The sequence below is a fragment of the Garra rufa genome, chromosome 4 (assembly GCF_049309525.1).
Source record: "Garra rufa chromosome 4, GarRuf1.0, whole genome shotgun sequence".
Classification (NCBI taxonomy): domain Eukaryota; kingdom Metazoa; phylum Chordata; class Actinopteri; order Cypriniformes; family Cyprinidae; genus Garra; species Garra rufa.
The window spans coordinates 1,623,663-1,648,782 of NC_133364.1; the positions used below are offsets into that span (position 1 = coordinate 1,623,663).

The 25,120-nt window shown below is 34.0% G+C and overlaps 1 protein-coding gene across 1 annotated transcript in view; it reads left to right on the forward strand.

Moving 5' to 3' along the window:
* Positions 1–24,835, forward strand: part of LOC141333403 (synapsin-3-like) — a 64,919-nt gene extending 40,084 nt beyond the window's left edge. Inside the window, exons 8-14 of the mRNA XM_073838388.1 lie at positions 13,354–13,416; positions 15,719–15,861; positions 19,971–20,045; positions 20,121–20,223; positions 23,755–23,883; positions 23,960–24,002; positions 24,825–24,835. Coding sequence (XP_073694489.1) covers positions 13,354–13,416; positions 15,719–15,861; positions 19,971–20,045; positions 20,121–20,223; positions 23,755–23,883; positions 23,960–24,002; positions 24,825–24,835 — 567 coding nt within the window. The remainder of the gene's footprint in view (positions 1–13,353; positions 13,417–15,718; positions 15,862–19,970; positions 20,046–20,120; positions 20,224–23,754; positions 23,884–23,959; positions 24,003–24,824) is intronic.
* The last annotated feature ends 285 nt before the right edge of the window (positions 24,836–25,120 follow it).

Below are 25,120 nucleotides of genomic sequence, written 5' to 3' on the forward strand. Positions count from 1 at the left end.
TTACATTAAAATTATTTGTGCATTAATGCCTTAATTTAGATTTTTAATGCATAAATTATGCCTTAAAATGCACCTTATAATGTATTATTGTCACAGTTCTGTCTGTTTGTCGACTTGGTTTCTCCCATTGTCTCTCCCCGTCGATCTGTCTGCTTTGGTTTTGCCCTCGTTTGTCCTGATCCCCGTCACCTGTGTTTAATTATTCGTTTGCCTTAATAAGTCTGTCTTTTGAGTTGAATTCCCTGTCGGTCATTAATGTTGTCAACGTGTGGTAAAGATCTCTGTGTTCCTGCCTGTTTCATCTTGAAGATTTATATTAAATATAGTTGTTTATTTGTATCTCGCCTATCGTCTCGTCTTGTCCAGCACGCACCGTAACAATTATATGATCAAAATAAATAATTATTATAATTATAAAATATAAATACAATGCATTAAAACATGACAAGCAACCAATTTCAGATGTAACAAGTAAACTGAAAATTTTAGAATGCGTTTTAACTTTAATTACAGTTATTTTTGAAAATATGTAATGCATAATGTACATTATGAACACTTTTATAATCGTATTTTGAATTATAATAGCTCTGGGACAAAGCTTGATTCTCCATAGATCAAAACAAGCATCATTTGAAGAAATATATGCTAAATATATATGTTGGAAATCGTGAAGCACAATAAAATTGAAATTCATAATTTGTATATATTTTGCCAAAATTATCCACAAATTATTTTTTACTCAAAAAAATTTAATATTTAAATATCTTGCAAAATATATTCCGAAATATTGTCAAAATAGTCCATGTTTTTTTTCACTTAATAACTGAACATTGCCAGAATTATCCCCAAATACTGTCAAAATAATCCACAATTACTGCTTTTTTCACTGAAAAAAAAAACTAAATATTTTGCCAAAATTATCCACAAATTATTTTACTCAAAAAAATGTAATATTTAAATATCTTGCAAAATATATTCCGAAATACTGTCAAAATAATCCATGTTTTTTTCACTTAATAACTGAACACTGCCAGAATTATCCCCAAATACTGTCAAAATAATCCACAATTAATGCTTTTTTCACTGAAAAAAAAACTAAATATTTTGCCAAAATTATCCACAAATTATTTTTACTCAAAAAAATGTAATATTTAAATATCTTGCAAAATATATTCCGAAATACTGTCAAAATAATCCATGTTTTTGTCATTTAAAAACTGAACATTGCCAGAATTATCCCCAAATACTGTCAAAATAATCCACAATTACTGCTTTTTTACACAAAAAAACTAAATATTGTCAAAATTATCCGCTAATTATTTTTACTCAAAAAAATTTAATATTTAAATATCTTGCAAAATATATTCCGAAATATTGTCAAAATAATCTATGTTTTTTGTCATTTAAAAACTGAACAATGCCAGAATTATCCCCAAATACTGTCAAAATAATCCACAATTACTGCTTTTTTCACTAAAAAATAAATAAATAAATATTGTCAAAATTATCCGCTAATTATTTTTACTCAAAAAATGTAATATTTAAATATCTTGCAAAATATATTCCGAAATACTGTCAAAATAATCCATGTTTTTTTCATTTAATAACTGAACATTGCCAGAATTATCCCCAAATACTGTCAAAATAATCCAGTCTTAAGTATTATTGATTTTTCTTTAATGCCAAAAATCATTAGGATATTAAGCAAAGATCATGTTCTATGACAATATTTTTGCTAAGAACTTCATTTGGACAACTTTAAAGACGATTTTCTCAATATTTAGATTTTTTTGCACCCTCAGATTGCAGATTTTCAAATATTGTCCTATCCTCTGGGACAAAGCTGGATTCACCACAGATCAAAATAAGCATGATTTGAGGAACAGGAACATCTTCACCAGTTTAGTGTCCATTTTGTCCTGAATCTAGACATCTCCGGGGAATAAACAGGAAGAGCTGATATGAGAGTCTGTGTCTCGTGTACAGCGGCCTGAATCTGAACATAGTGAACATGTGGAGCGTGAGGTGTGACGGGATCTCATGTGTGTCTATAAATGTCTGTGACTCAGAGGAAATGCCTGTGTTTTTATAGAGGTGTGGATCCCTAGGTCCAGCGGGGTCTCCGACCGGATGACGGGACGTCCGGAGACCCAGAACGGTTTCGAAAACTCTGCTGCGTTTCATTGTTTTATTTGGCACGGACTGCATAGTGTCCATAAATAGGCAGATATTCTTGAAACTCTCGCACATGCTCTGTGTGTGGCTTTGGGTTTCCCGTAAACGAGGTAGTTTCGTATTAAAGTAGTGTGTGTGACTCAGCGGTCCGGTCCGGGTCAGAGGTCAGAGGTCATGTGTGTCAGCACTGGCGGGTGCAGGAAGCTGGAGGCGGAGCCTCTGCAGGGACTCCAGCTATAAATACACACACACTGATGAGAACATGCTCTCATTCACGCCGGGTTTTTGGGTGAAAGTGAAGTTAGTAGAATCTGACAGGAAACCTTTACATAATGTTTAAATAACTGGACATTTGTACTTTTTATTAACATTTCTAAACAATGTTTCCGCAATGTTTTTATAACCTAAATTTGTGTTTATTCATTTGCATTAATGCATTCAGCAGATGCTTTTATCTAAAGCAACTTACAAAAGAGAAACAAAGCGAAATATTTATTATATCCAGTTGAGGTTGAAGTTTACAGCCCCCTTTCAGAATCTGCTAAAAGTTAATTATTTTAGCAAAATAAGAGGGATCATACAAAATGCATGCTATTGTTCTTTGAAATTGAGATGTATACATCATCTAAAAGCTGATTAATAAGCTTTTTCATTGATGTATGGTTTGTTAGGATAGGACAATATTTGGAAATCTGGAATTTAAGGGTGCAAAAAAATATAAATATTGAGAAAATCGCCTTTAAAGTTGTTCAAATTAAGTTCTTAGCAATGCGTACTACTAATCAAAAATAAAGTTTTGATATATTTACGGTAGGAAATTTACAAAATATCTTCATGGAACATGATTTTTACTTAATATCTTAATGATTTTTGGCATAAAAGAAAATTCTATAATTTTCACCCATACAACGTATTGTTGGCTATTGCTACAAATATACCTGTGCTACTTAAAAATTATTTTTAATGCATAAATTATGCCTTGTAATGTGAAAGTAAAGTTAGTAGAAGCTGACAGGAAACCTTTATATGTCATAAAACTATCCAAATCAGTTAGATGGGTCGCAAAATGATTCACTGTTTCAAAGCGCTCCAATCGGGTCACATATCGCAAATCATTTGATTCATATTGGGACTTCAAATCACGTATTGCAAATTATTTGATTCAGATCGGGGCTTCAAATTACGTATTGTGAATCATTTGATTCAGATCGGGGCTTCAAATCACGTATTGCGAATCATTTGATTCAGATTGGGACTTCAAATCACGTATTGCGAATCATTTGATTCAGATCGGGACTTCAGAGCACGTATTGCGAATCATTTGATTCAGATTGGCACTTCAGAGCACGTATTGCGAATCATTTGATTCAGATTGGGACTTCAGAGCACGTATTGCGAATCATTTGATTCAGATTGGGACTTCAGAGCACGTATTGCGAATCATTTGATTCAGATTGGGACTTCAAATCACGTATTGCGAATCATTTGATTCAGATTGGGACTTCAAATCACGTATTGAGAATCATTTGATTCAGATCGGGGCTTCAAATCATGTATTGTGAATCATTTGATTCAGATCGGGGCTTCAAATCACGTATTGCGAATCATTTGATTCAGATCAGGACTTCAAATCACGTATTGCGAATAATTTGATTCAGATCGGGACTTCAAATCACATATTGCGAATCATTTGATTCAGATTGGGACTTCAAATCACGTATTGCGAATAATTTGATTCAGATCAGGACTTCAAATCACGTATTGCGAATCATTTGATTCAGATTGGGACTTCAAATCATGTATTGCGAATCATTTGATTCAGATTGGGACTTCAAATCATGTATTGCGAATCATTTGATTCAGATTGGGACTTCAAATCACGTATTGCGAATCATTTGATTCAGATCAGGACTCCAAATCATGTATTGCGAATCATTTGATTCAGATTGAGACTTCAAATCATGTATTGCGAATCATTTGATTCAGATTGGGACTTCAAATCACGTATTGCGAATCATTTGATTCAGATCAGGACTTCAAATCACGTATTGCGAATAATTTGATTCAGATCGGGACTTCAAATCACATATTGCGAATCATTTGATTCAGATTGGGACTTCAAATCACGTATTGCGAATCATTTGATTCAGATTGGGACTTCAGATCACGTATTGCGAATCATTTGATTCAGATTGGGACTTCAGATCACGTATTGCGAATCATTTGATTCAGATTGGGACTTCAAATCATGTATTGCGAATCATTTGATTCAGATCGGGACTTCAGAGCACGTATTGCGAATAATTTGATTCAGATTGGGACTTCAGATCACGTATTGCGAATCATTTGATTCAGATTGGGACTTCAAATCACGTATTGCAAATCATTTGATTCAGATTGGGACTTCAAATCATGTATTGCGAATCATTTGATTCAGATCAGGACTCCAAATCATGTATTGCGAATCATTTGATTCAGATCGGGACTTCAGAGCACGTATTGCGAATAATTTGATTCAGATTGGGACTTCAGATCACGTATTGCGAATCATTTGATTCAGATTGGGACTTCAAATCACGTATTGCGAATCATTTGATTCAGATCGGGACTTCAGAGCACTTAATGTGAATCATTTGATTCAGATTGGGACTTCAAATCATGAATGTCTATGATTTGATTTGTCAGTAATAAATCTGCTCAACGCTGTTTGTAAAAATATTTAAGTAGTGTCCAAAATAAAAAAATATATGAAAATACTGCAAACTAGAAATGGCTCTGGTTATGACTAAAGTGCATCTTGACAAAAATAGACAAGCTCATACAATTAAAAACCTAATAATAACATAATTCTATTATATTTGTTCCGAAAACAAAAGGATTAGGACATAAAAGTATATTTATAACAGTTGGTAAACGCCGCCCAACTCAAAATAAGAGCGGAGCATGTGTTGTTTACTTGTGTTTATAAGCACAAAATGCTTGCAACATCAGCATGCTGGATTTCTCCTGAGATCTTTCACATAAAGCTGGAGTCTCAGTGTTTTATAGTGTGTAAGCGTTCTCATGAGCTCCGGTGGTTTGGTCAGCTCTGACCAGCGGGTGTGTTTGAGGTGAACTGGACGGAGCTCTGCGGGTGATTCCTGACACACAAACAAACACAGTCTGTTACTGAAAGCTGTTATTTACATAATGTGGCATGTTTGCGAGAAAATGGATTTTTAACTCTTCGTGTTGTGTTTGGGTCATTTCGGTAAAGGGCCTTTCATGCGTTTTTCCATTCAAGTGCACTACTTTTACTTTTTCAAGTAAACATGCTAAGTGGACGTGTATGACCATTGCACTCGCATCTTGCACACAAGTGGCATGTTTTAAGACGTGTCAAGTTTTATACCTAGTTCCAAAACAGTGGACCAATCAGAAGACCCCGGAGGCGGAGCAAAAGTTGCAAGCTTTTGTTTACAGTAGCAAGTTGGGATGGCAACTGTTTTATTTGATGGGAACATGACGGAAGAGGCACTGTTATTCCATTAATGCATCACGCCTTAAAGGCTCGTCTCGAGACCTTTACACTGTTGGCGTCAAATAAAAGAGTTCCCATGCCAACTTGACGCGAGCACAACGGTCTCACACGTCTGTCTAGTGCATGTTTACATAGAAAAACAATGGAAAAGCAGTGCATTGGAATGGACGTGTGAACGCCCCCTGTACTTTGCGAATGTTAAGTTTACTTTCAGGTTTTATAGGTCTGCTGTTTTGCTTATTTAGGAGATACGAGCAGCTGTGCAGATCCAAAGCTAAAACCTCAGCAGTGAAACCGAACGGACCCGTCTGCTGCTATATATAGATGTACAGCATCATCCAGCTGTTCCCAGACCTGCAGCTCCTCTCTGATGTGTCCAAACCCCTGACCAGAGACCTGAATGAAAGCAGATGGCAGACCAGACCCTTCTAGAGCAGCTGGCTGTGTTTCAGGAGATGTTCTGTCAGTGGCCGGGGTTAGATGTTATATCAGGACACATCAGTCAGGATCTGCTCTGGACACGTTACTCACGTTCCTCAGGCAGGGCATTGTGTTCACACGCGTGAGGAGATCTGAACCTGTGTTTGACCATAAGTGGGCATCAGAGCTGCTGGATCTGGTTCTGTATTAGAGGCTCCAGCTTCAATCAGACATCAAACGTGGTTGTTTCGGGAGCACATCTAGACATGTTCAGCAGCGGCTTTGTCTGTAATTACACGACCATCACTCACACTGACAGCAGATCTTATGTAACTTCACTAGATTTGACTCACTGCAGCGTTAACAAGATTCAGTTAGAAGACAGACAGTAAACGTGAACATGATGGAAGATCTGCTTTAGATTGACATGATTCAATACAAACCAATCAGATTGATGGAAGATGGATGGATGGATGGGTGATAGATAAATGGATGGAAGATGGATGGATGATGGATAGATGATGGATGGAAGATGGATGGATGAATGATGTATGGATGATAGATAAATGGATGAATGGTGGATAGATGATAGATGGATGGATGATATACAAATAAATAGATGGATGGATGATGGATGAATGGATGATAGATGGATGGATGGATTATAGATGGATGGGTGATAGATGGATGGATGGATTATAGATGGATGGGTGATGGATGATAGATGGATGGATGGATGGATTATAGATGGATGGGTGATAGATGGATGGATGGATGGATGATAGATGGATGGATGGATGGATTATAGATGGATGGGTGATGGATGATAGATGGATGGATGGATGGATGATAGATGGATGGATGGATGAATTATAGATGGATGGGTGATAGATGGATGGATGGATTATAGATGGATGGGTGATGGATGATAGATGGATGGATGGATGGATGATAGATGGATGGATGGATGAATTATAGATGGATGGGTGATAGATGGATGGATGGATTATAGATGGATGGATGGATGAATTATAGATGGATGGGTGATAGATGGATGGATGGATTATAGATGGATGGGTGATGGATGATAGATGGATGGATGGATGGATGATAGATGGATGGATGGATGAATTATAGATGGATGGGTGATGGATGATAGATGTATGGATGGATGATTGATGGATGGATGGATTATAGATGGATGGGTGATGGATGATAGATGGATGGATGGGTGATAGATGGATGTATGGATGATAGATAGATAGATGGATGGATGGATTATAGATGGATGGGTGATGGATTATAGATGGATGGGTGATGGATGATAGATGGATGGATGGGTGATAGATGGATGTATGGATGATAGATAGATAGATGGATGGATGATAGATGGATAGATGATGATAGATGGATGGATGATGTATGGATGATGTATGGATGATGGATGAATGATAGATAAAATGAATGGATGATGGATAGATGTATGGATGATAGATAGATAGATGGATGGATGATAGATGGATAGATGATGATAGATGGATGGATGATGTATGGATGATGTATGGATGATGGATGAATGATAGATAAAATGAATGGATGATGGATAGATGGATGGATGATAGATAGATAAATGGATGGATGATGGATGGATGATAGATAGCTGGATAGATAGATAGATAGATAGATAGATAGATAGATAGATAGATAGATAGATAGATAGATAGATAGATAGATAGATAGATAGATAGATGTGATCAGATGTGAGTTTAAGCAGGTCTGAAGTGTGTTAGAGCTCTGAACACTTGTTTACCAGATGAACATCATGAACACAGCAGTGATGCTCCAGTGTGACTGACGCTCATGTGTTTCACACCAGGGCTCGAGTTCATGTTCAGACTCTCAGCGTCAGCAGTGCTGGAAAGTCCCCGAGGAGCTCGCGCTCTCACCTACACACTGACGGGACGGCCGGAGCACTGGAATCTCACACCGGAGCGTTTGGGAATCGCCCCCCTCCGTCTCAGTTTCACTATTACTCCGTCTGTTTTCACTCTCCCGTCTACCTGTCGACCGGCGCTTGCGGTTAATGAGAGCGTGTTGTGAAAGCTCTTCCAGACGTGTGAGTCTGCAGTGTTTGCTGCTAATCGTTCAGACCGGAAAAGCGACTCATTTGAGCAGCTGCCGGAATGAATCGAGCCCTCATTAGTGCGCACTACATCTGTTCTCATTTAAAAAGACTTCTTGTTTTGACTTCTGTCGTGTTTTCATTATACGTTGATGCTCGGACATCATTGTGAAGCGCGCTGCAGCGGGACGCTCTTCCGGACGGTTTGTCTGGGAATGTCGAGGGATGTGGTGATGCCCTTCAGCAGACAGACTGAGACAGATAATTGGCTGGTCGTCTCTCATAGAGGAAACGCTGCCGTGTTCAGCCAAACCTGCCCTCATATGGCCACTTTCACAGACGCCTGTGTGTGTGTGTGAGAGAGAGAGAAAGAGAGTGTTTCCTGGGGAATTCCTCAACACTGATGCACATTTGAATGGAAAGACACACAAATATGTGCACTTATTTATATATATGCTACTGTACAAATAATTCTCAACTTTCCCTGACAGAATAAGTCCTTTAATCTGTGTTGTGAAAGCGCAGCGTCACTTTCGACAGTTGAAAAATACTATGAGAATAAAGTTGGAATATTTCGAGAATAAAGTCGGAATACTATGAGAATAAAGTTGGAATACTATGAGAATAAAGTCGGAATACTATGAGAATAAAGTCGGAATACTATGAGAATAAAGTTGGAATACTGTGAGAATAAAGTCAGAATACTATGAGAATAAAGTTGGAATACTGTGAGAATAAAGTCAGAATACTATGAGAATAAAGTTGGAATACTGTGAGAATAAAGTCAGAATACTATGAGAATAAAGTCGAAATACTACAAGAACAAGGTCAAAATATTTTGAGAATAAAGTCTAAATACTACGAGAATAAAGTCAAAATATTTCGAGAATAAAGTCAGAATACTACAAGAATAAAGTCGGAATACTATGAGAATAAAGTCGGAATACTATGAGAATAAAGTCGGAATACTACAAGAATAAAGTCGGAATACTACGAGAATAAAGTCGGAATACTACAAGAATAAAGTCGGAATACTATGAGAATAAAGTCGGAATACTACAAGAATAAAGTCGGAATACTATGAGAATAAAGTTAGAATACTATGAGAATAAAGTCGGAATACTATGAGAATAAAGTCGAAATACTACAAGAATAAAGTCGGAATACTATGAGAATAAAGTTAGAATACTACGAGAATAAAGTCGGAATACTATGAGAATAAAGTTAGAATACTACAAGAATAAAGTCGGAATACTACGAGAATAAAGTCGGAATACTACAAGAATAAAGTCGGAATACTATGAGAATAAAGTCGAAATACTACAAGAATAAAGTCGGAATACTATGAGAATAAAGTTAGAATACTATGAGAATAAAGTCGGAATACTATGAGAATAAAGTCGAAATACTACAAGAATAAAGTCGGAATACTATGAGAATAAAGTTAGAATACTACGAGAATAAAGTCGAAAAACTACAAGAATAAAGTCGGAATACTATGAGAATAAAGTCGGAATACTACAAGAATAAAGTCGGAATACTATGAGAATAAAGTTAGAATACTATGAGAATAAAGTTAGAATACTATGAGAATAAAGTCGGAATACTACGAGAATAAAGTCGGAATACTATGAGAATAAAGTCGAAATACTACAAGAATAAAGTCGGAATACTACTAGAATAAAGTCGGAATACTATGAGAATAAAGTCGGAATACTACAAGAATAAAGTCGGAATACTATGAGAATAAAGTCGGAATACTACAAGAATAAAGTCGGAATACTATGAGAATAAAGTCGAAATACTACAAGAATAAAGTCGGAATACTATGAGAATAAAGTCAGAATACTACGAGAATAAAGTCGAAATACTATGAGAATAAAGTCGAAATACTACAAGAATAAAGTCGGAATACTATGAGAATAAAGTCGAAATACTACAAGAATAAAGTCGGAATACTACTAGAATAAAGTCGGAATACTATGAGAATAAAGTCGGAATACTACAAGAATAAAGTCGGAATACTATGAGAATAAAGTCGGAATACTACAAGAATAAAGTCGGAATACTACAAGAATAAAGTCGGAATACTATGAGAATAAAGTCGAAATACTACAAGAATAAAGTCGGAATACTATGAGAATAAAGTCGAAATACTACAAGAATAAAGTCGGAATACTACTAGAATAAAGTCGGAATACTATGAGAATAAAGTCGGAATACTACAAGAATAAAGTCGGAATACTATGAGAATAAAGTCGGAATACTACAAGAATAAAGTCGGAATACTACAAGAATAAAGTCGAAATACTATGAGAATAAAGTCGAAATACTACAAGAATAAAGTCGGAATACTATGAGAATAAAGTCGAAATACTACAAGAATAAAGTCGGAATACTACTAGAATAAAGTCGGAATACTATGAGAATAAAGTCGGAATACTACAAGAATAAAGTCGGAATACTATGAGAATAAAGTCGGAATACTACAAGAATAAAGTCGGAATACTACAAGAATAAAGTCGGAATACTATGAGAATAAAGTTAGAATACTACGAGAATAAAGTCGAAAAACTACAAGAATAAAGTCGGAATACTATGAGAATAAAGTTAGAATACTATGAGAATAAAGTCGAAATACTATGAGAATAAAGGCAGAATACTATGAGAATAAAGTTAGAATACTACGAGAATAAAGTCGAAAAACTACAAGAATAAAGTCGGAATACTATGAGAATAAAGTTAGAATACTATGAGAATAAAGTCGAAATACTATGAGAATAAAGGCAGAATACTATGAGAATAAAGTTAGAATACTACAAGAATAAAGTCGGAATACTACAAGAATAAAGTCGGAATACTATGAGAATAAAGTTAGAATACTACGAGAATAAAGTCGAAAAACTACAAGAATAAAGTCGGAATACTATGAGAATAAAGTCGGAATACTACAAGAATAAAGTCGGAATACTACAAGAATAAAGTCGGAATACTATGAGAATAAAGTTAGAATACTACGAGAATAAAGTCGAAAAACTACAAGAATAAAGTCGGAATACTATGAGAATAAAGTTAGAATACTATGAGAATAAAGTCGAAATACTATGAGAATAAAGGCAGAATACTATGAGAATAAAGTTAGAATACTACGAGAATAAAGTCGAAATACTATGAGAATAAAGTCGAAATACTACAAGAATAAAGTCGGAATACTATGAGAATAAAGTCGAAATACTACAAGAATAAAGTCGGAATACTATGAGAATAAAGTCGGAATACTATGAGAATAAAGTCGAAATACTATGAGAATAAAGGCAGAATACTATGAGAATAAAGTTAGAATACTACGAGAATAAAGTCGAAATACTATGAGAATAAAGTCGAAATACTACAAGAATAAAGTCGGAATACTATGAGAATAAAGTCGAAATACTACAAGAATAAAGTCGGAATACTATGAGAATAAAGTCGAAAAACTACAAGAATAAAGTCGGAATACTATGAGAATAAAGTCGGAATACTACAAGAATAAAGTCGGAATACTACAAGAATAAAGTCGGAATACTATGAGAATAAAGTTAGAATACTACGAGAATAAAGTCGAAAAACTACAAGAATAAAGTCGGAATACTATGAGAATAAAGTTAGAATACTATGAGAATAAAGTCGAAATACTATGAGAATAAAGGCAGAATACTATGAGAATAAAGTTAGAATACTACGAGAATAAAGTCGAAATACTATGAGAATAAAGTCGAAATACTACAAGAATAAAGTCGGAATACTATGAGAATAAAGTCGAAATACTACAAGAATAAAGTCGGAATACTATGAGAATAAAGTCGAAATACTACAAGAATAAAGTCGGAATACTATGAGAATAAAGTTAGAATACTACGAGAATAAAGTCGAAATACTATGAGAATAAAGTCGAAATACTACAAGAATAAAGTCGGAATACTATGAGAATAAAGTTAGAATACTACGAGAATAAAGTCGAAATACTATGAGAATAAAGTCGAAATACTACAAGAATAAAGTCGGAATACTATGAGAATAAAGTTAGAATACTACGAGAATAAAGTCGAAATACTATGAGAATAAAGTCGAAATACTACAAGAATAAAGTCGGAATACTATGAGAATAAAGTCGAAATACTACAAGAATAAAGTCGGAATACTACTAGAATAAAGTCGGAATACTATGAGAATAAAGTCGGAATACTACAAGAATAAAGTCGGAATACTATGAGAATAAAGTCGAAATACTACAAGAATAAAGTCGGAATACTATGAGAATAAAGTTAGAATACTACGAGAATAAAGTCGAAAAACTACAAGAATAAAGTCGGAATACTATGAGAATAAAGTTAGAATACTATGAGAATAAAGTCGAAATACTATGAGAATAAAGGCAGAATACTATGAGAATAAAGTCGAAATACTACAAGAATAAAGTCGGAATACTATGAGAATAAAGTTAGAATACTATGAGAATAAAGTCAGAATACTACAAGAATAAAGTCGGAATACTATGAGAAGAAAGTTGAAATATATTTATTCTCAAAATATTCCAACTTTTATCTCGTAATTTTAGATTTAAAAAAAAAAATTCAACTTGTCACTAAAACGCTGTTCTACTTTTGAAAGTTAAATTTTGTAAATGTACTTTTATTCATATGTACTTTTCTGCAATATAGTCATGTTCTTTTGTGGATGGAATGTAGTCAAAGTGCTAGAAATAGCTTGTGTTTATGCAGAATGGCTTTGTTTGTTCAATGACGCGTCGGGTTTAGTCTTCATCCCTCTGGTGAGGTAATGTTCACTGATAAAGTCCTTTCATCTGTTGTGAAAGCGCAGCGTCACTCTCGACAGTTGAAAAAGAGAAATGAGTTGGTCTTTCTGCTCCGGCCTCATAATGAGTCTCAGACTGATTCAGACTGTGTGTGTGTGTGTGTGTGTGTGTGTGTGTTGATCAGGTGTGTCTGAACGCCCTGTTGTTGGGCGTCCGCCTGTGGTGGTGATTCGTTTCCTCACATGGCTTTCCCAGAACATTCCAGTCACGATAAAACCAACATCAGCCTAAAATACCTCTGCTCTCTCCTCTCTCCTCCAGCTGCCCGCCGCATCATTCCCAGTCGTGGTGAAGATGGGACACGCCTACGCCGGCATGGGCAAGGTAGGACCTGGTGATGTCATCGTGCATACTGCATCCTGATTGGCCGTCTGTGAAGCTGTGAAGTGTGTGTGTGTGTGTGTGTGTGTGTGTGTGTGTGTGTGTAAGTGTGTGTGTGTGTGTGTGTGTGTGTGTGTGTGTGTGTGTGTGTGTAAGTGTGTAAGTGTGAGGGTGGAGGTCTGTTCCTCTCATGATCTCAGATCAGTGTCTCTGAGGTCTGGGTGGAGGTACAGTATGATGGGGTTTTCCAGAATCTTCTAAAGTGAACTGACGTTTCCCAATCACTTCTTAATGTCATCACTCGTTGGTTTTCATCAGTTTGTCTTTAAAGTCGTCAGATGTGTTTAATCTGATTCTCCTGAGCTTCTTAGTTTATTTACATACTGTGCACCAATGATTTTTCAAGATGAATAGAGTGTTCAATAGTATCTTTGGTATCTTTCTCACTTTTCTTTATAAACTGTCTTATTTATCCTAAACTTCTTAATGGTAATGTATAACATTTTTCAACACTGATAATAACCCTAAATGTTTTTTTAAGCAGCAAATCAGCATATTAGAATGATTTGTGAAAAATTATGTGACACTGAAAACTGCTGAAAATGCAGGTTTGATCAAAGAAAAAAAATTACAGTTTAACAGATATTCACATAGAAAACAGCTATTTTAAATGAGAAAATATTTTCACTATTTTTACTGTATTTTTGATCAAATGAACGCAGACTTGCTGAGCAGAAGAGACGCATCAGAAATTGTTCCGTAGTCATTGCACAGTCGGGGTCGAAGGGGTCGTGGTGTCACAGGGTCATGTTCATGTCACATCATTGTCTGTTATTTCCTATAAAAAACACTGGAAAGTACCTGCAGATGTTCAGCAGAACTCTGTTTCACATAAATGACTGGTTTTGTAATAAATAAAAGACATGTACACTGCCAATCAAAAGTTTGGGATCAGTAAGAGTTTTAATGCTTTTAAAAAATGTTTCTTCTGCTCATCAAAGCTGCATTTATTTGATCAAAAATACTGAAAAAAGTGTAATATTGTGAAATATTATTTACATTTATAATAATGATTTTCTATGTGAATATATTTTAAAATCTAATTTAGTTCTGTGATCAAAGCTGAATTTTCAGCATCATTTCTCCAGACTTCAGTGTCACATGATCCTTCAGAAATCATGCTAATATGCTGATTTATTATCAATGTTGGAAACAGTTGTGCTGCTTAATATTTTGTTGGAACCTGTGAAAAACAGCCTTTATTTAAAATAGAAATCTCTTGTAATAATATAAACTTCCATCTAAAAGTCTGGGGTCAGTACATTTTGTATATTAAAAATAAAAAAGGTAATTGCGACTTCTTATCTCACAATTCGGACTTTTTCTCCTCGCAATTTCTAGTTTACATCTCACAATTCTGATATAAATGCACAAATTTGTGAGAAATAAAGTCAGAATTGCGGGATATAAACTCAAAATGGCAAGAAATAAAGTCAGAATTGTGAGATATAAACTCGCAATTTTGACTTTTTTTCTCACAATTGCGAGTTTATATCATGCAATTCTGACTTTATTTCTCACAATTTTGAGTCTATATCCCACAATTCTGACTTTATTTCTCAGAATTGCGAGTTAAATCTCACAATTTTGCCTTTATAACTCGCTTTTGTGCATTTATATCTCACAGTTGTGAGAAAAAAGTCAGAATTGCGAGATAAAAAGTCAGTTCCCTTTTTTTATATCACACAATTGCAACTTCATTTCTCAGAATTGCGAGTTTATATCTCACAATTCTGAGAAAAAAAGTCAAAATTGTGAGATAACAAGTTGCAATAACGTTTTTTTTTTATTCAGTGTCGAAAATAGGCTTCCACGGATAATACAGTAGAAATGTTAAATTTCTGTCTCATTCATTTTTGTACTGTGCTAAGTTTTGACTTTAAGTTTTGAAACCTGTTTTTAAAACAGTATGTAAACGTGCAAATCGGCTTGTTTGAAAAATACATTTTTGTTGGTCTTTGATAAAAGAATGAATGTAATTTGACAAATGTCGTCAAAGGATGCATTTTGTGCCAAAGCAATGAGAAGAGTTCTGAAAAAGTGACCTAAGTATTGAGAAATGTGTCCTAGCGATTGTCAAAAACTCAAAAGTGAATGCACTTTGAAATAATGTCCAACTAAAAAGACTCACTTATGCATATAGTTGTAAACTATATTATCATAGTAATATTTTTTGGTAATGATTAGTATGCTAAAGAGTGAACTGTGGATTGTGGGTAATGTGTGATTTGTGTTTGTGTGGCAGATAAAGGTGGAGACGGCCAATGATTTTCAGGACATCACCAGCGTGGTGGCCATCGCTAAAACCTACGCCACGGCCGAACCCTTCGTCGACTCCAAATACGACATCCGCATCCAGAAGATCGGCAGCAACTACAAAGCCTACATGTGAGAACACGCATGTGTGTGTGTGTGTGTGTGTGTGTGTGTGTGTGTGTGTGTGTGTGTGTGTGTGTGTGTGTGTGTGTGAAGCGTTCCGCCCTGCACTGGCGTCTTCTGGGGTTTGTGGGTAACCAGAGTCGCCAGTGGTGTGGCACTGGACAGATGTGATGCAGCCATGTGAAAGATGCTGGACCCACGTGTGTTCATCTGTGCTATTTTATTATTCTGGGTCCGTTTGGACCTGAAGAATTGTTATTTTATAAAACAGTGCTAACTAAAATATTTTTCTAATGTAAATGTGACCCTGGAGCACAAAACCAGTCTTAAGTAGCACGGTTATATTTATAGCAATAGCCAAAAATACATTGTATGGGTCAAAATTATGCCAAAAATCATTAGGATATTAAGTTAAGATCATGTTCCATGAAGATATTTAGTCAATTTCCTACTGTAAATATATCAAAACTTAATTTGTGATTAGTAATATTTATTTATATTAGTTAGTTAGTTGGCTGGCATTTTTGTTAGCTAAAATTAAAACCATCTCGGACCACAAAATACTTTAAAATGTTTATACTACTACTAACTCACTACTAAAATAACTAAATAAACTAAAAGTAACAAATGAAAAAAAAAAAAAACGTAAAAATATAATAAAATAAAAAATAAATATAATAAAAATTTATAAATATTAAAAATATTAAAATAAATAAACAAATAAAAAAAATAAAGACAACTAATTAACTAGTGTAAAGTGAAAAGAGAAAATATAAACATAGAAACTAATTCTAAGATGCGACCCTGGAGCACAAAACCAGTCGTAGGTAGCAATAGCCAAAAATACAATGTATGGGTCAAAATTATGCCAAAAATCATTAGGACATTAAGTAAAGATCATGTTCCATGAAGAAATTTTGTAAGTTTTCTACTGTAAATATATCAAAACTTAATTTTTGATTAGTAATATCCATTGCTAATATCCACAGTCATTTTTGACAGTAATTCATTAACTAATGGTAATGAACATATACATATTTATTTATATATTTATTTATATTAGTTACTTAGTTGGCAGGCATTATTGTGAGCTAAAATGAAAATTATATATATATATAGTTAATTTTTTTAACAACTAAAATAACTAAATTAACTAAAAGTAACCGTAAAAACTATAAAAACTATATGGACATATTAAAAACAACTACAAAAAAAGCAAAAATATAAACATATAAATATATATATATAATAAAAATATAAATATATAAAATAACTAAATAAACTAAAAGTAACAAATAAAAAATAATAAAAACTATATGGACATATTAAAAACAACTACAAAAAAAAGCAAAAATACAAACATATAAATAAATAAATATATATATATATATATATATATATATATATAATAAAAATATAAATATATAAAATAACTAAATAAACTAAAAGTAACAAATAAAAAATAATAAAAACTATATGGACATATTAAAAAAAAGACAACTAATTAAGTAATGAAAATTTAAACATAGCAGCTAAATCTAAAATGTGACCCTGGAGCACAAAAACAGTCGTAAGTAGCAATAGCCAAAAATACATTGTATGGGTCAAAATTATGCCAAAAATCATTAGGACATTAAGTAAAGATCATGTTCCATGAAGATATTTTGTAAATTTTCTACTGTAAATATATCAAAACTTAATTTTTGATTAGTAATATCCATTTGCTAAGAACTTCATTTGGACTACTAGGTGATTTTCTCAATATTTATATTTTTTTGCACCCTCAGATTCTAGATTTCCAAATATTGTCCTATCCTAACAAACCAGACATCAATGGAAAACGTATTTATCCAGCTTTCAGGTGATGAAATTTCAATTTCAGGTGGTCCAGGGTCCCAACAAATGTGAAAAAAGCAAAGTTTTGAATTTTGAGTAGCATGTTTGTACCACAGGATTACTGCATTAAAGTCTGTTTTATATAAAAAAAAAAAAAAAGAGTAACGCTTTGAAATGTTAAATTACGCATGAATCACCCCTTTTAGATTATGCCCTCATGCCAGAAATATCATATCCAACCTGGACGCCAGATCCTGTCAGAAAATATCTGTTTGTCTGGTAACAGAACGACTATTCAGCCTAATAACGCAAGTGCTGTCTGGTAGCCAGAACTGTATTAACAGGCTTCTATCAGCCAAAAAGTTGACTAAGCAAAGCCAAAGAAGAGCCGATGCAGGAGACAAAGTGATGATGGTAAAAAGGAGTTTATTGTATCTTAGTTGTGTATCTTTCAGTGTTCTGGCTTTGACCAACACAAACCAGTAGTGTTATACCAGACTGCTTCAAAACAACATTTCCTTGAGTTTCCATAAACATTGCCATTTATCTCGTATTTATGAAGACAAACAGCCCTTGAAACACACAGCCATGACTAATCAGTGCATAAATCAATGAAATGGATATATAAATGATTGTTATAATTGATTATAATTAAATGGACTAATAAAATGAATGAAGAATACATGAATATAAAAGAAAGAAAGCAAAACACACAGTTTACACCAAAAAACCGATGATGTAACAGCAGTGCTGGGAGTAACTAGTTAGATATAATGGAGTTACGTCATTTAAATAGAAAATAAATACAATGTTACAGTTACTGAGAAAAATGTGTAATTAAATTACAGTTACGTATGAAAATGTTAATGATTACAAAAAGAGATACATCTGAATATTCACACACACACACACACACACACACACACACACACACATAAGGGTCAATTGCTGAATAAATACGTTTTCCATTGATGTTTGGTTTGTTAGAATAGGACAATATTTGGTTGAGATACAACTATTTAAAAATCTAGAATCTAAGGGTGCAAAAAAATCTAAATATTAAGAAAATCACCTTTAAAGTTGTCCAACTGAAGTTCTTAGCAATGCATATTACTAATCAAAAATTAACATTTGATATACACTGCCACTCAAAAGTAAGATTGTTTTTTAAAGGAGACTTTTCTGTTCATCAAGACTGCATTTATTTGACTAAAAATACAGAATGTTAATGCAATTTAAAATAGTGATTTTCTAGTTTAAAATATAATTTATTCCTATGATGCAAAGCTGAATTTTCAGCATCATTACTTTAGTCTTCAGTGTCACATGATCCTTCAGAAATCATTCTTATATACTGATTTATTATCAGTGCTGGAAACTGTTTTTTTTTTTTCTTTTTTGGAACCTGTGATACTTTTTTCAGGATTCTTTGATGAATAAAACGTTAAAAAAAGAACAGCCTTTATTTAAAATAAAAAACTTTTACAACAATAAACATCTCGTTCAAAGTTTGGGGTCAGTCATTTTTTTCTTTCTTTCTCTCTCTGAAAGAAATGATACTTTTATTCATCAAGGACGTGTTAAATTGATTAAAAAAGTGATAGTAAAGGCTTATAATGTTAGAAAAGATTTCTATTTTAAATAAATGCTGTTCTTTTTAACTTTTTATTCATCAACGAATCCTGAAAAAAAGTATCACAGGTTGCAAAAAAATATTAAGCAGCACTGTTTGCAGCCTTCAGTGTCACACGAACCTTCAGAAATCATTCTCATTGATAATAAAAGTAATAAATAAGTATATTAGAATGATTTCTGAAGGATCATGTGACTGAAGACTAGAGTAAATGCTGATAATAATTCGGCTTTGCATCACAGAAAAAAACATATATATATATTTGAAACATTATTAAACTAAAAAACTGTTATTTTGAATTGCAATAATATTTCATAATATTATTTTGTCTGTATTTTTGATCAAATAAATGGAACTTAAATGGAAAAAATAAAAAACATTAAAAATCTTACTGATCCCAAGCTTTTAAGTGGCAGCGTCTTTACGGTAGGAAATATCTTCATGAAACATGATCTTAAAAGAATGGCATAAAAGAAAAATGTATAATTTTGAGCCATACAATGTATTTTTGGCTATTGCTATTTAAGACTGGTTTTGTGCTCCAGGGTCACATAAGGGTTTATGAATATGCTTCATTTTTTCAAGATGAACTAAACAGTATAATAGCTATTTAACTATGATGGAAGTGATGGATGTGAGTTTGTTTCAGGAGGACGTCCATCTCAGGGAACTGGAAGGCCAACACAGGTTCAGCCATGCTGGAGCAGATCGCCATGACTGACAGGTGTCAATCACTCACTCACTCACTGATTGATGACAGCAGGTGTGACGGTCAGCTGATTGTTTGGTGTGTCCGCAGGTATCGTCTGTGGGTGGACTCGTGTGCGGAGATGTTCGGAGGTCTGGATATCTGCGCGGTCAAAGCCGTCCACGGCAAAGACGGGAAGGACTACATCATAGAGGTCTGACCTTTCCCACAGTGCATTACATTTACCCACAATGCCCTGCATGCAGATCTGTCAGATGGTCCTGATGCTCCAGTGGCTTCTGCTTAATCATTCATAAAGTGCTGAGAAAGTAACACAAGTTATGTAATCAGAGAATATCCAAGTTACTTTGTTTTCCATCTATTGACTGACAGCTCTCCTGTCCTGTTCTAAGAGAAATTTCCTTTGAGCTGAGGCTTATTCATTTTACTTTTGGTGTAAAAGGGCTTTTAGAGTTTGCAAAAATATTACTTTTATAAACCCAGTTCAGGTGACCAAAAAAAAAAACACAAAAGTAACATAATGTGTTACTTTCCATAAAAAGTAACTAAGTAGTCACTTTTTCATAGAGTAACATAAGATTGTAATGCGTTACTTTTAAAAGTAATTTTAGTGTAAGTTTAGTGTTAGTTAAACTCCACTTTGAATGATGTTTTTTCAGTGATTCTAACCCTAACCCTAATGTACAGTCGTGGCCAAAAGATTTGAGTATGACACAAATATTAGTTTTCACAAAGTTTGCTGCTCAACTGCTTTTAGATCTTTGTTTCAGTTGTTTCTGTGATGTACTGAAATATAATTACAAGCACTTCATACGTTTCAAAGGCTTTTTTCGGCAATTACATGACATTTATGCAAAGAGTCAGTATTTGCAGTGTTGGCCCTTCTTTTTCAGGACCTGGGCATGCTCTCAATCAACTTCTGGGCCAAATCCTGACTGATAGCAACCCATTCTTTCATAATCACTTCTTGGAGTTTGTCAGAATTAGTGGGTTTTTGTTTGTCCACCCGCCTCTTGAGGATTGACCACAAGTTTTAAGATTTGGGGAGTTTCCAGGCCATGGACCCAAAATGTCAACGTTCTGGTCCCCGATCCACTTAGTTATCACTTTTGCCTTATGGCACGGTGCTCCATCGTGCTGGAAAATGCATTGTTCTTCACCAAACTGTTGTTGGATTGTTGGAAGAAGTTGCTGTTGAAGGGTGTTTTGGTGCCATTCTTTATTCATGGCTGTGTTTTTGGGCAAAATTGTGAGTGACCCACTCCCTTGGATGAGAAGCAACCCCACACATGAATGGTCTCAGGATGCTTTACTGTTGGCATGACACAGGACTGATGGTAGCGCTCACCTTTTCTTCTCCGGACAAGCCTTTTTCCAGACGCCCCAAACAATCGGAAAGAGGCTTCATCGGAGAATATGACTTTGCCCCAGTCCTCAGCAGTCCATTCGCCATACTTTTTGCAGAAGATCAATCTGTCCCTGATGTTTTTTTTGGAGAGAAGTGGCTTCTTTGCTGCTCTTCTTGACACCAGGCCATCTTCCAAAAGTCTTGGCCTCACTGTGTGTCAGATGCGCTCACACCTGCCTGCTGCCATTCCTGAGCAAGCTCTGCACTGGTGGCACTCCGATCCCGCAGCTCAATCCTCTTTAGGAGACCATCCTGGCGCTTGCTGGACTTTCTTGGACGCCCTGAAGTCTTCTTAACAATGCAGTGGAAAGTTTTTTGGGGGATTAAGTTAATTTTCATGGCAAAGAAGGACTATGCAATTCATCTGATCACTCTTCATAACATTCTGGAGTATATGCAAATTGCTATTATAAAAACTTAAGCAGCAACTTTTCCAATTTCTAATATTTATGCAATTCTCAAAACTTTTGGCCACGACTGTACACAAAATTACTTACCTGATTTAAAATAAGAAGCATTACAATAAACTAAAACAGCTAAAAAGTATGATATTCATTTTCTTTTTTGAATTCAGTCTTTACAAAAGAGTCAAAAAACATTGAAATAACATTTGGTTACTTGAAATAAAATAAACATGAGCTTAAAATAAAACAGAAACATATTCCATTTAGTGAAACTTGATTTACTAAAATAACTACAACTAAAACTGACATTATATTAATAAAAACTAAGCGTTGGTGTGTGTTTGTGGGTCACTGGCGCCTCTCAGTGGATGCAGAAAATCACTGCAGTCTGTAGGACATCAGCTCTGTTTTCTGTATAAAAAAAAAAATAATAATAATATTAATCATTTTTACTTAAAATAATGTGAAAAACATTTGTAAAGTACAGTTGTAAGCAGGGTTATTATCATTAGCAAAAACTAAAGCCATAAAAAATCATTTCTTGAAACAAAATGAATGTTAACTGAAATAAAATTATTTTTATTTATTTTGTTACAGCGAGTTGCCGAAGCCAACATTACCTGTTTCCCGAAAATAACTAAAACTAAAAGTGTTAAATAGTAATGAAGAACTACTAAATGTGACAAAACACACACACAAAAAAAACTTTAACTAAATTAACTACAATTCAAAAAATTAAATCAAATTCAAAATATTAACAAAATTTATAGTGGTATATCAGTTATACTATATATATGCATTATAGTAGCATTATTTTAGTAAATAATTGTCTCTGACTATATTACATAAGCATTTATTCATTTATTTATTTGTTTGTTTCAAGTAATACAAGTTTATTACGATTTAATTTGACATGAAGCTATTATTATCATTTTTATTCCAATTTTCACATTTCACAATAAAACAAATAATACAGAGCTACATAATACACACCAGAAATCATGAAAAACATACACAATCAAAATAAAATGTGACCCTAGATCACAAAAATAGTCATAAGAGTCAAAATTACACATTATCTGAAAGCTGAATAAATAAGCATTCCATTTGTTAGGAGAGGACAATGTTTGAGCGAGAATCAGCTATTTGGAAATCTGCAATCTGAGGGTGCAAAAAATCTAAATGTTAAGAAAATCACCTTTAAAGTTGTCCAAATGAAGTTCTTAGCAATGCATATTACTAGTCATATGTGACCCTGGACCACAAAACCAGTCATAAGGTTAAATTTTACAAAACTGAGATGTATGCATCATATGAAAGCTCAATAAATAAGCTTTCTGTTGATGTCTGGTTTGTTAGGATAGGACAATATTTGGCCGAGATACATCTATTTGAAAATCTGGAATATGAGGGTGCAAAAAAATCAAAAGACTGAGAAAATCACCTTTAAAGTTGTCCAAATTAAGTTCTTAACAATGCATATTACTAATCAAAAATTACATTTTGATATATTTATAGTAGGAATTTTGCAAAAAATCATCATGGAACATGATCTTTACTCAATATCCTAATGATTTTTGGCATAGAAGAAAAATCAATAATTTTGACCCATGCAATGTATTTTTGGCTATTGCTACAAATATACCCCAGCGACTTAAGACTGGTTTTGTGCTCCAGGGTCACATATTATGGTAAGAAATTTACAAAATGTCTTCATGGAACATGATCTTTATTTAATATCCTAATGATTGTTGGCATAAAATGAAAAATTATCATTTTGACCCATGCACATAAAGACAAATCCTTTATGTTTAATCTGAGTCTGCTGCATGCAGTGTTGAGTTTGTCACAGTGCGAAACAACCCTAATGGCCTTTGCTTTGTTAAATGTGAGCTGTGTGTGTGATGGTCAGGTGATGGACAGCTCGATGCCGCTGATCGGTGAACATGTGGAGGAGGACCGGCAGCTGATCTGTGATCTGGTCATGAGTAAGATGGCCTTCGCTCTGCTAGGAATCACAACGCCGCTCACGTCCACTAAGGTACCGCAGTCACACATTCACTTCCTCTCAACCTGAGCATCAGTCTGTGGAGATTAACACCTGTGTGTGTCTCTAGACTCAACCTGGACCACAGACCACTCAACCCCGACGAGCTCCAGGTGAACAACACACATGTCAGAAGATTTACAGATCATTTACTCACGCCATTGTCATCCAAGATGTCCATGTCTTTCTTTCTTCATTCGTAAATAAATTATGTTTTTTGAGGAAAACATTTCAGGAATGTTCTCCATATAGTGGACTTGTAAGTTTGAACTTCCAAAATGCAGTTTAAATGCAGCTTCAAAGGACTCTAAACGATCCCAGCCGAGGAAGAAGAGTCTTATCTAGCGAAACGATCTGATATTTAAAAAAAAAAAAAAAAATTTGTATACTTTTTTAAACTCAAATGCTCATCTAGCTCTGTGTGAACCCTGTCGAGAAACTCATTCTCATTTTCTCCTCCAACTTCAAAATCATCCTCCATCGCTGCAGAAGTACCGACCCAGTGTTTAAGAATATGAAACACCCTTTACAAAAAAGGATAAAACAGCGATGTGGGATGATTTTGAAGTTTGAGGAGAAAATGAGATAAAATGCACCAGAAAAAATGACAAACAACAGAGAAAAAAAAATGATAAAAATAAAATGTGACCCTGGATCATAAAACCAGTTTTTTTTAGATACATCACCTTAAAAAGCAGAATAAATAAGCTATATTTGGCTGAGATACAACTATTTGAAAATCTGAGGGTGCAAAAAAATATTGAATAATAATAATAATTTTTATTTCAAATCATGTGAAACACACGTGTAAGGTACAGATGTAAGCAGGGTTATTATCATTGGCTAAAATCAAAGCCATGCAAAATTCATTACTTGAAACAAAATTAATGTTAAGTGAAATAAAATTATTTTTATTTGTATTTATTTTATTACAGCAAGTTGCTAAAGCCAACATTTCTTGATTCCCTAAATACTAATAAAAACTTTAACAAAATTAACTAAAATTCAAAAACAGAAATATAAAATTAAAATCAAATTCAAAATATCAGCAAAAACTATAGTGGTATATTAATTCAATTCAATTCAATACTAAAATAACACAGATATATGCATTATAGAAGCATCTGTTGCACTTTATTTTAAATACTTTGAATGTGATTTTAAATACTGTTAATAAATAATTGTCCACAATTCCATAATTTTCATGACTATATTATATAAGCATTCGTTA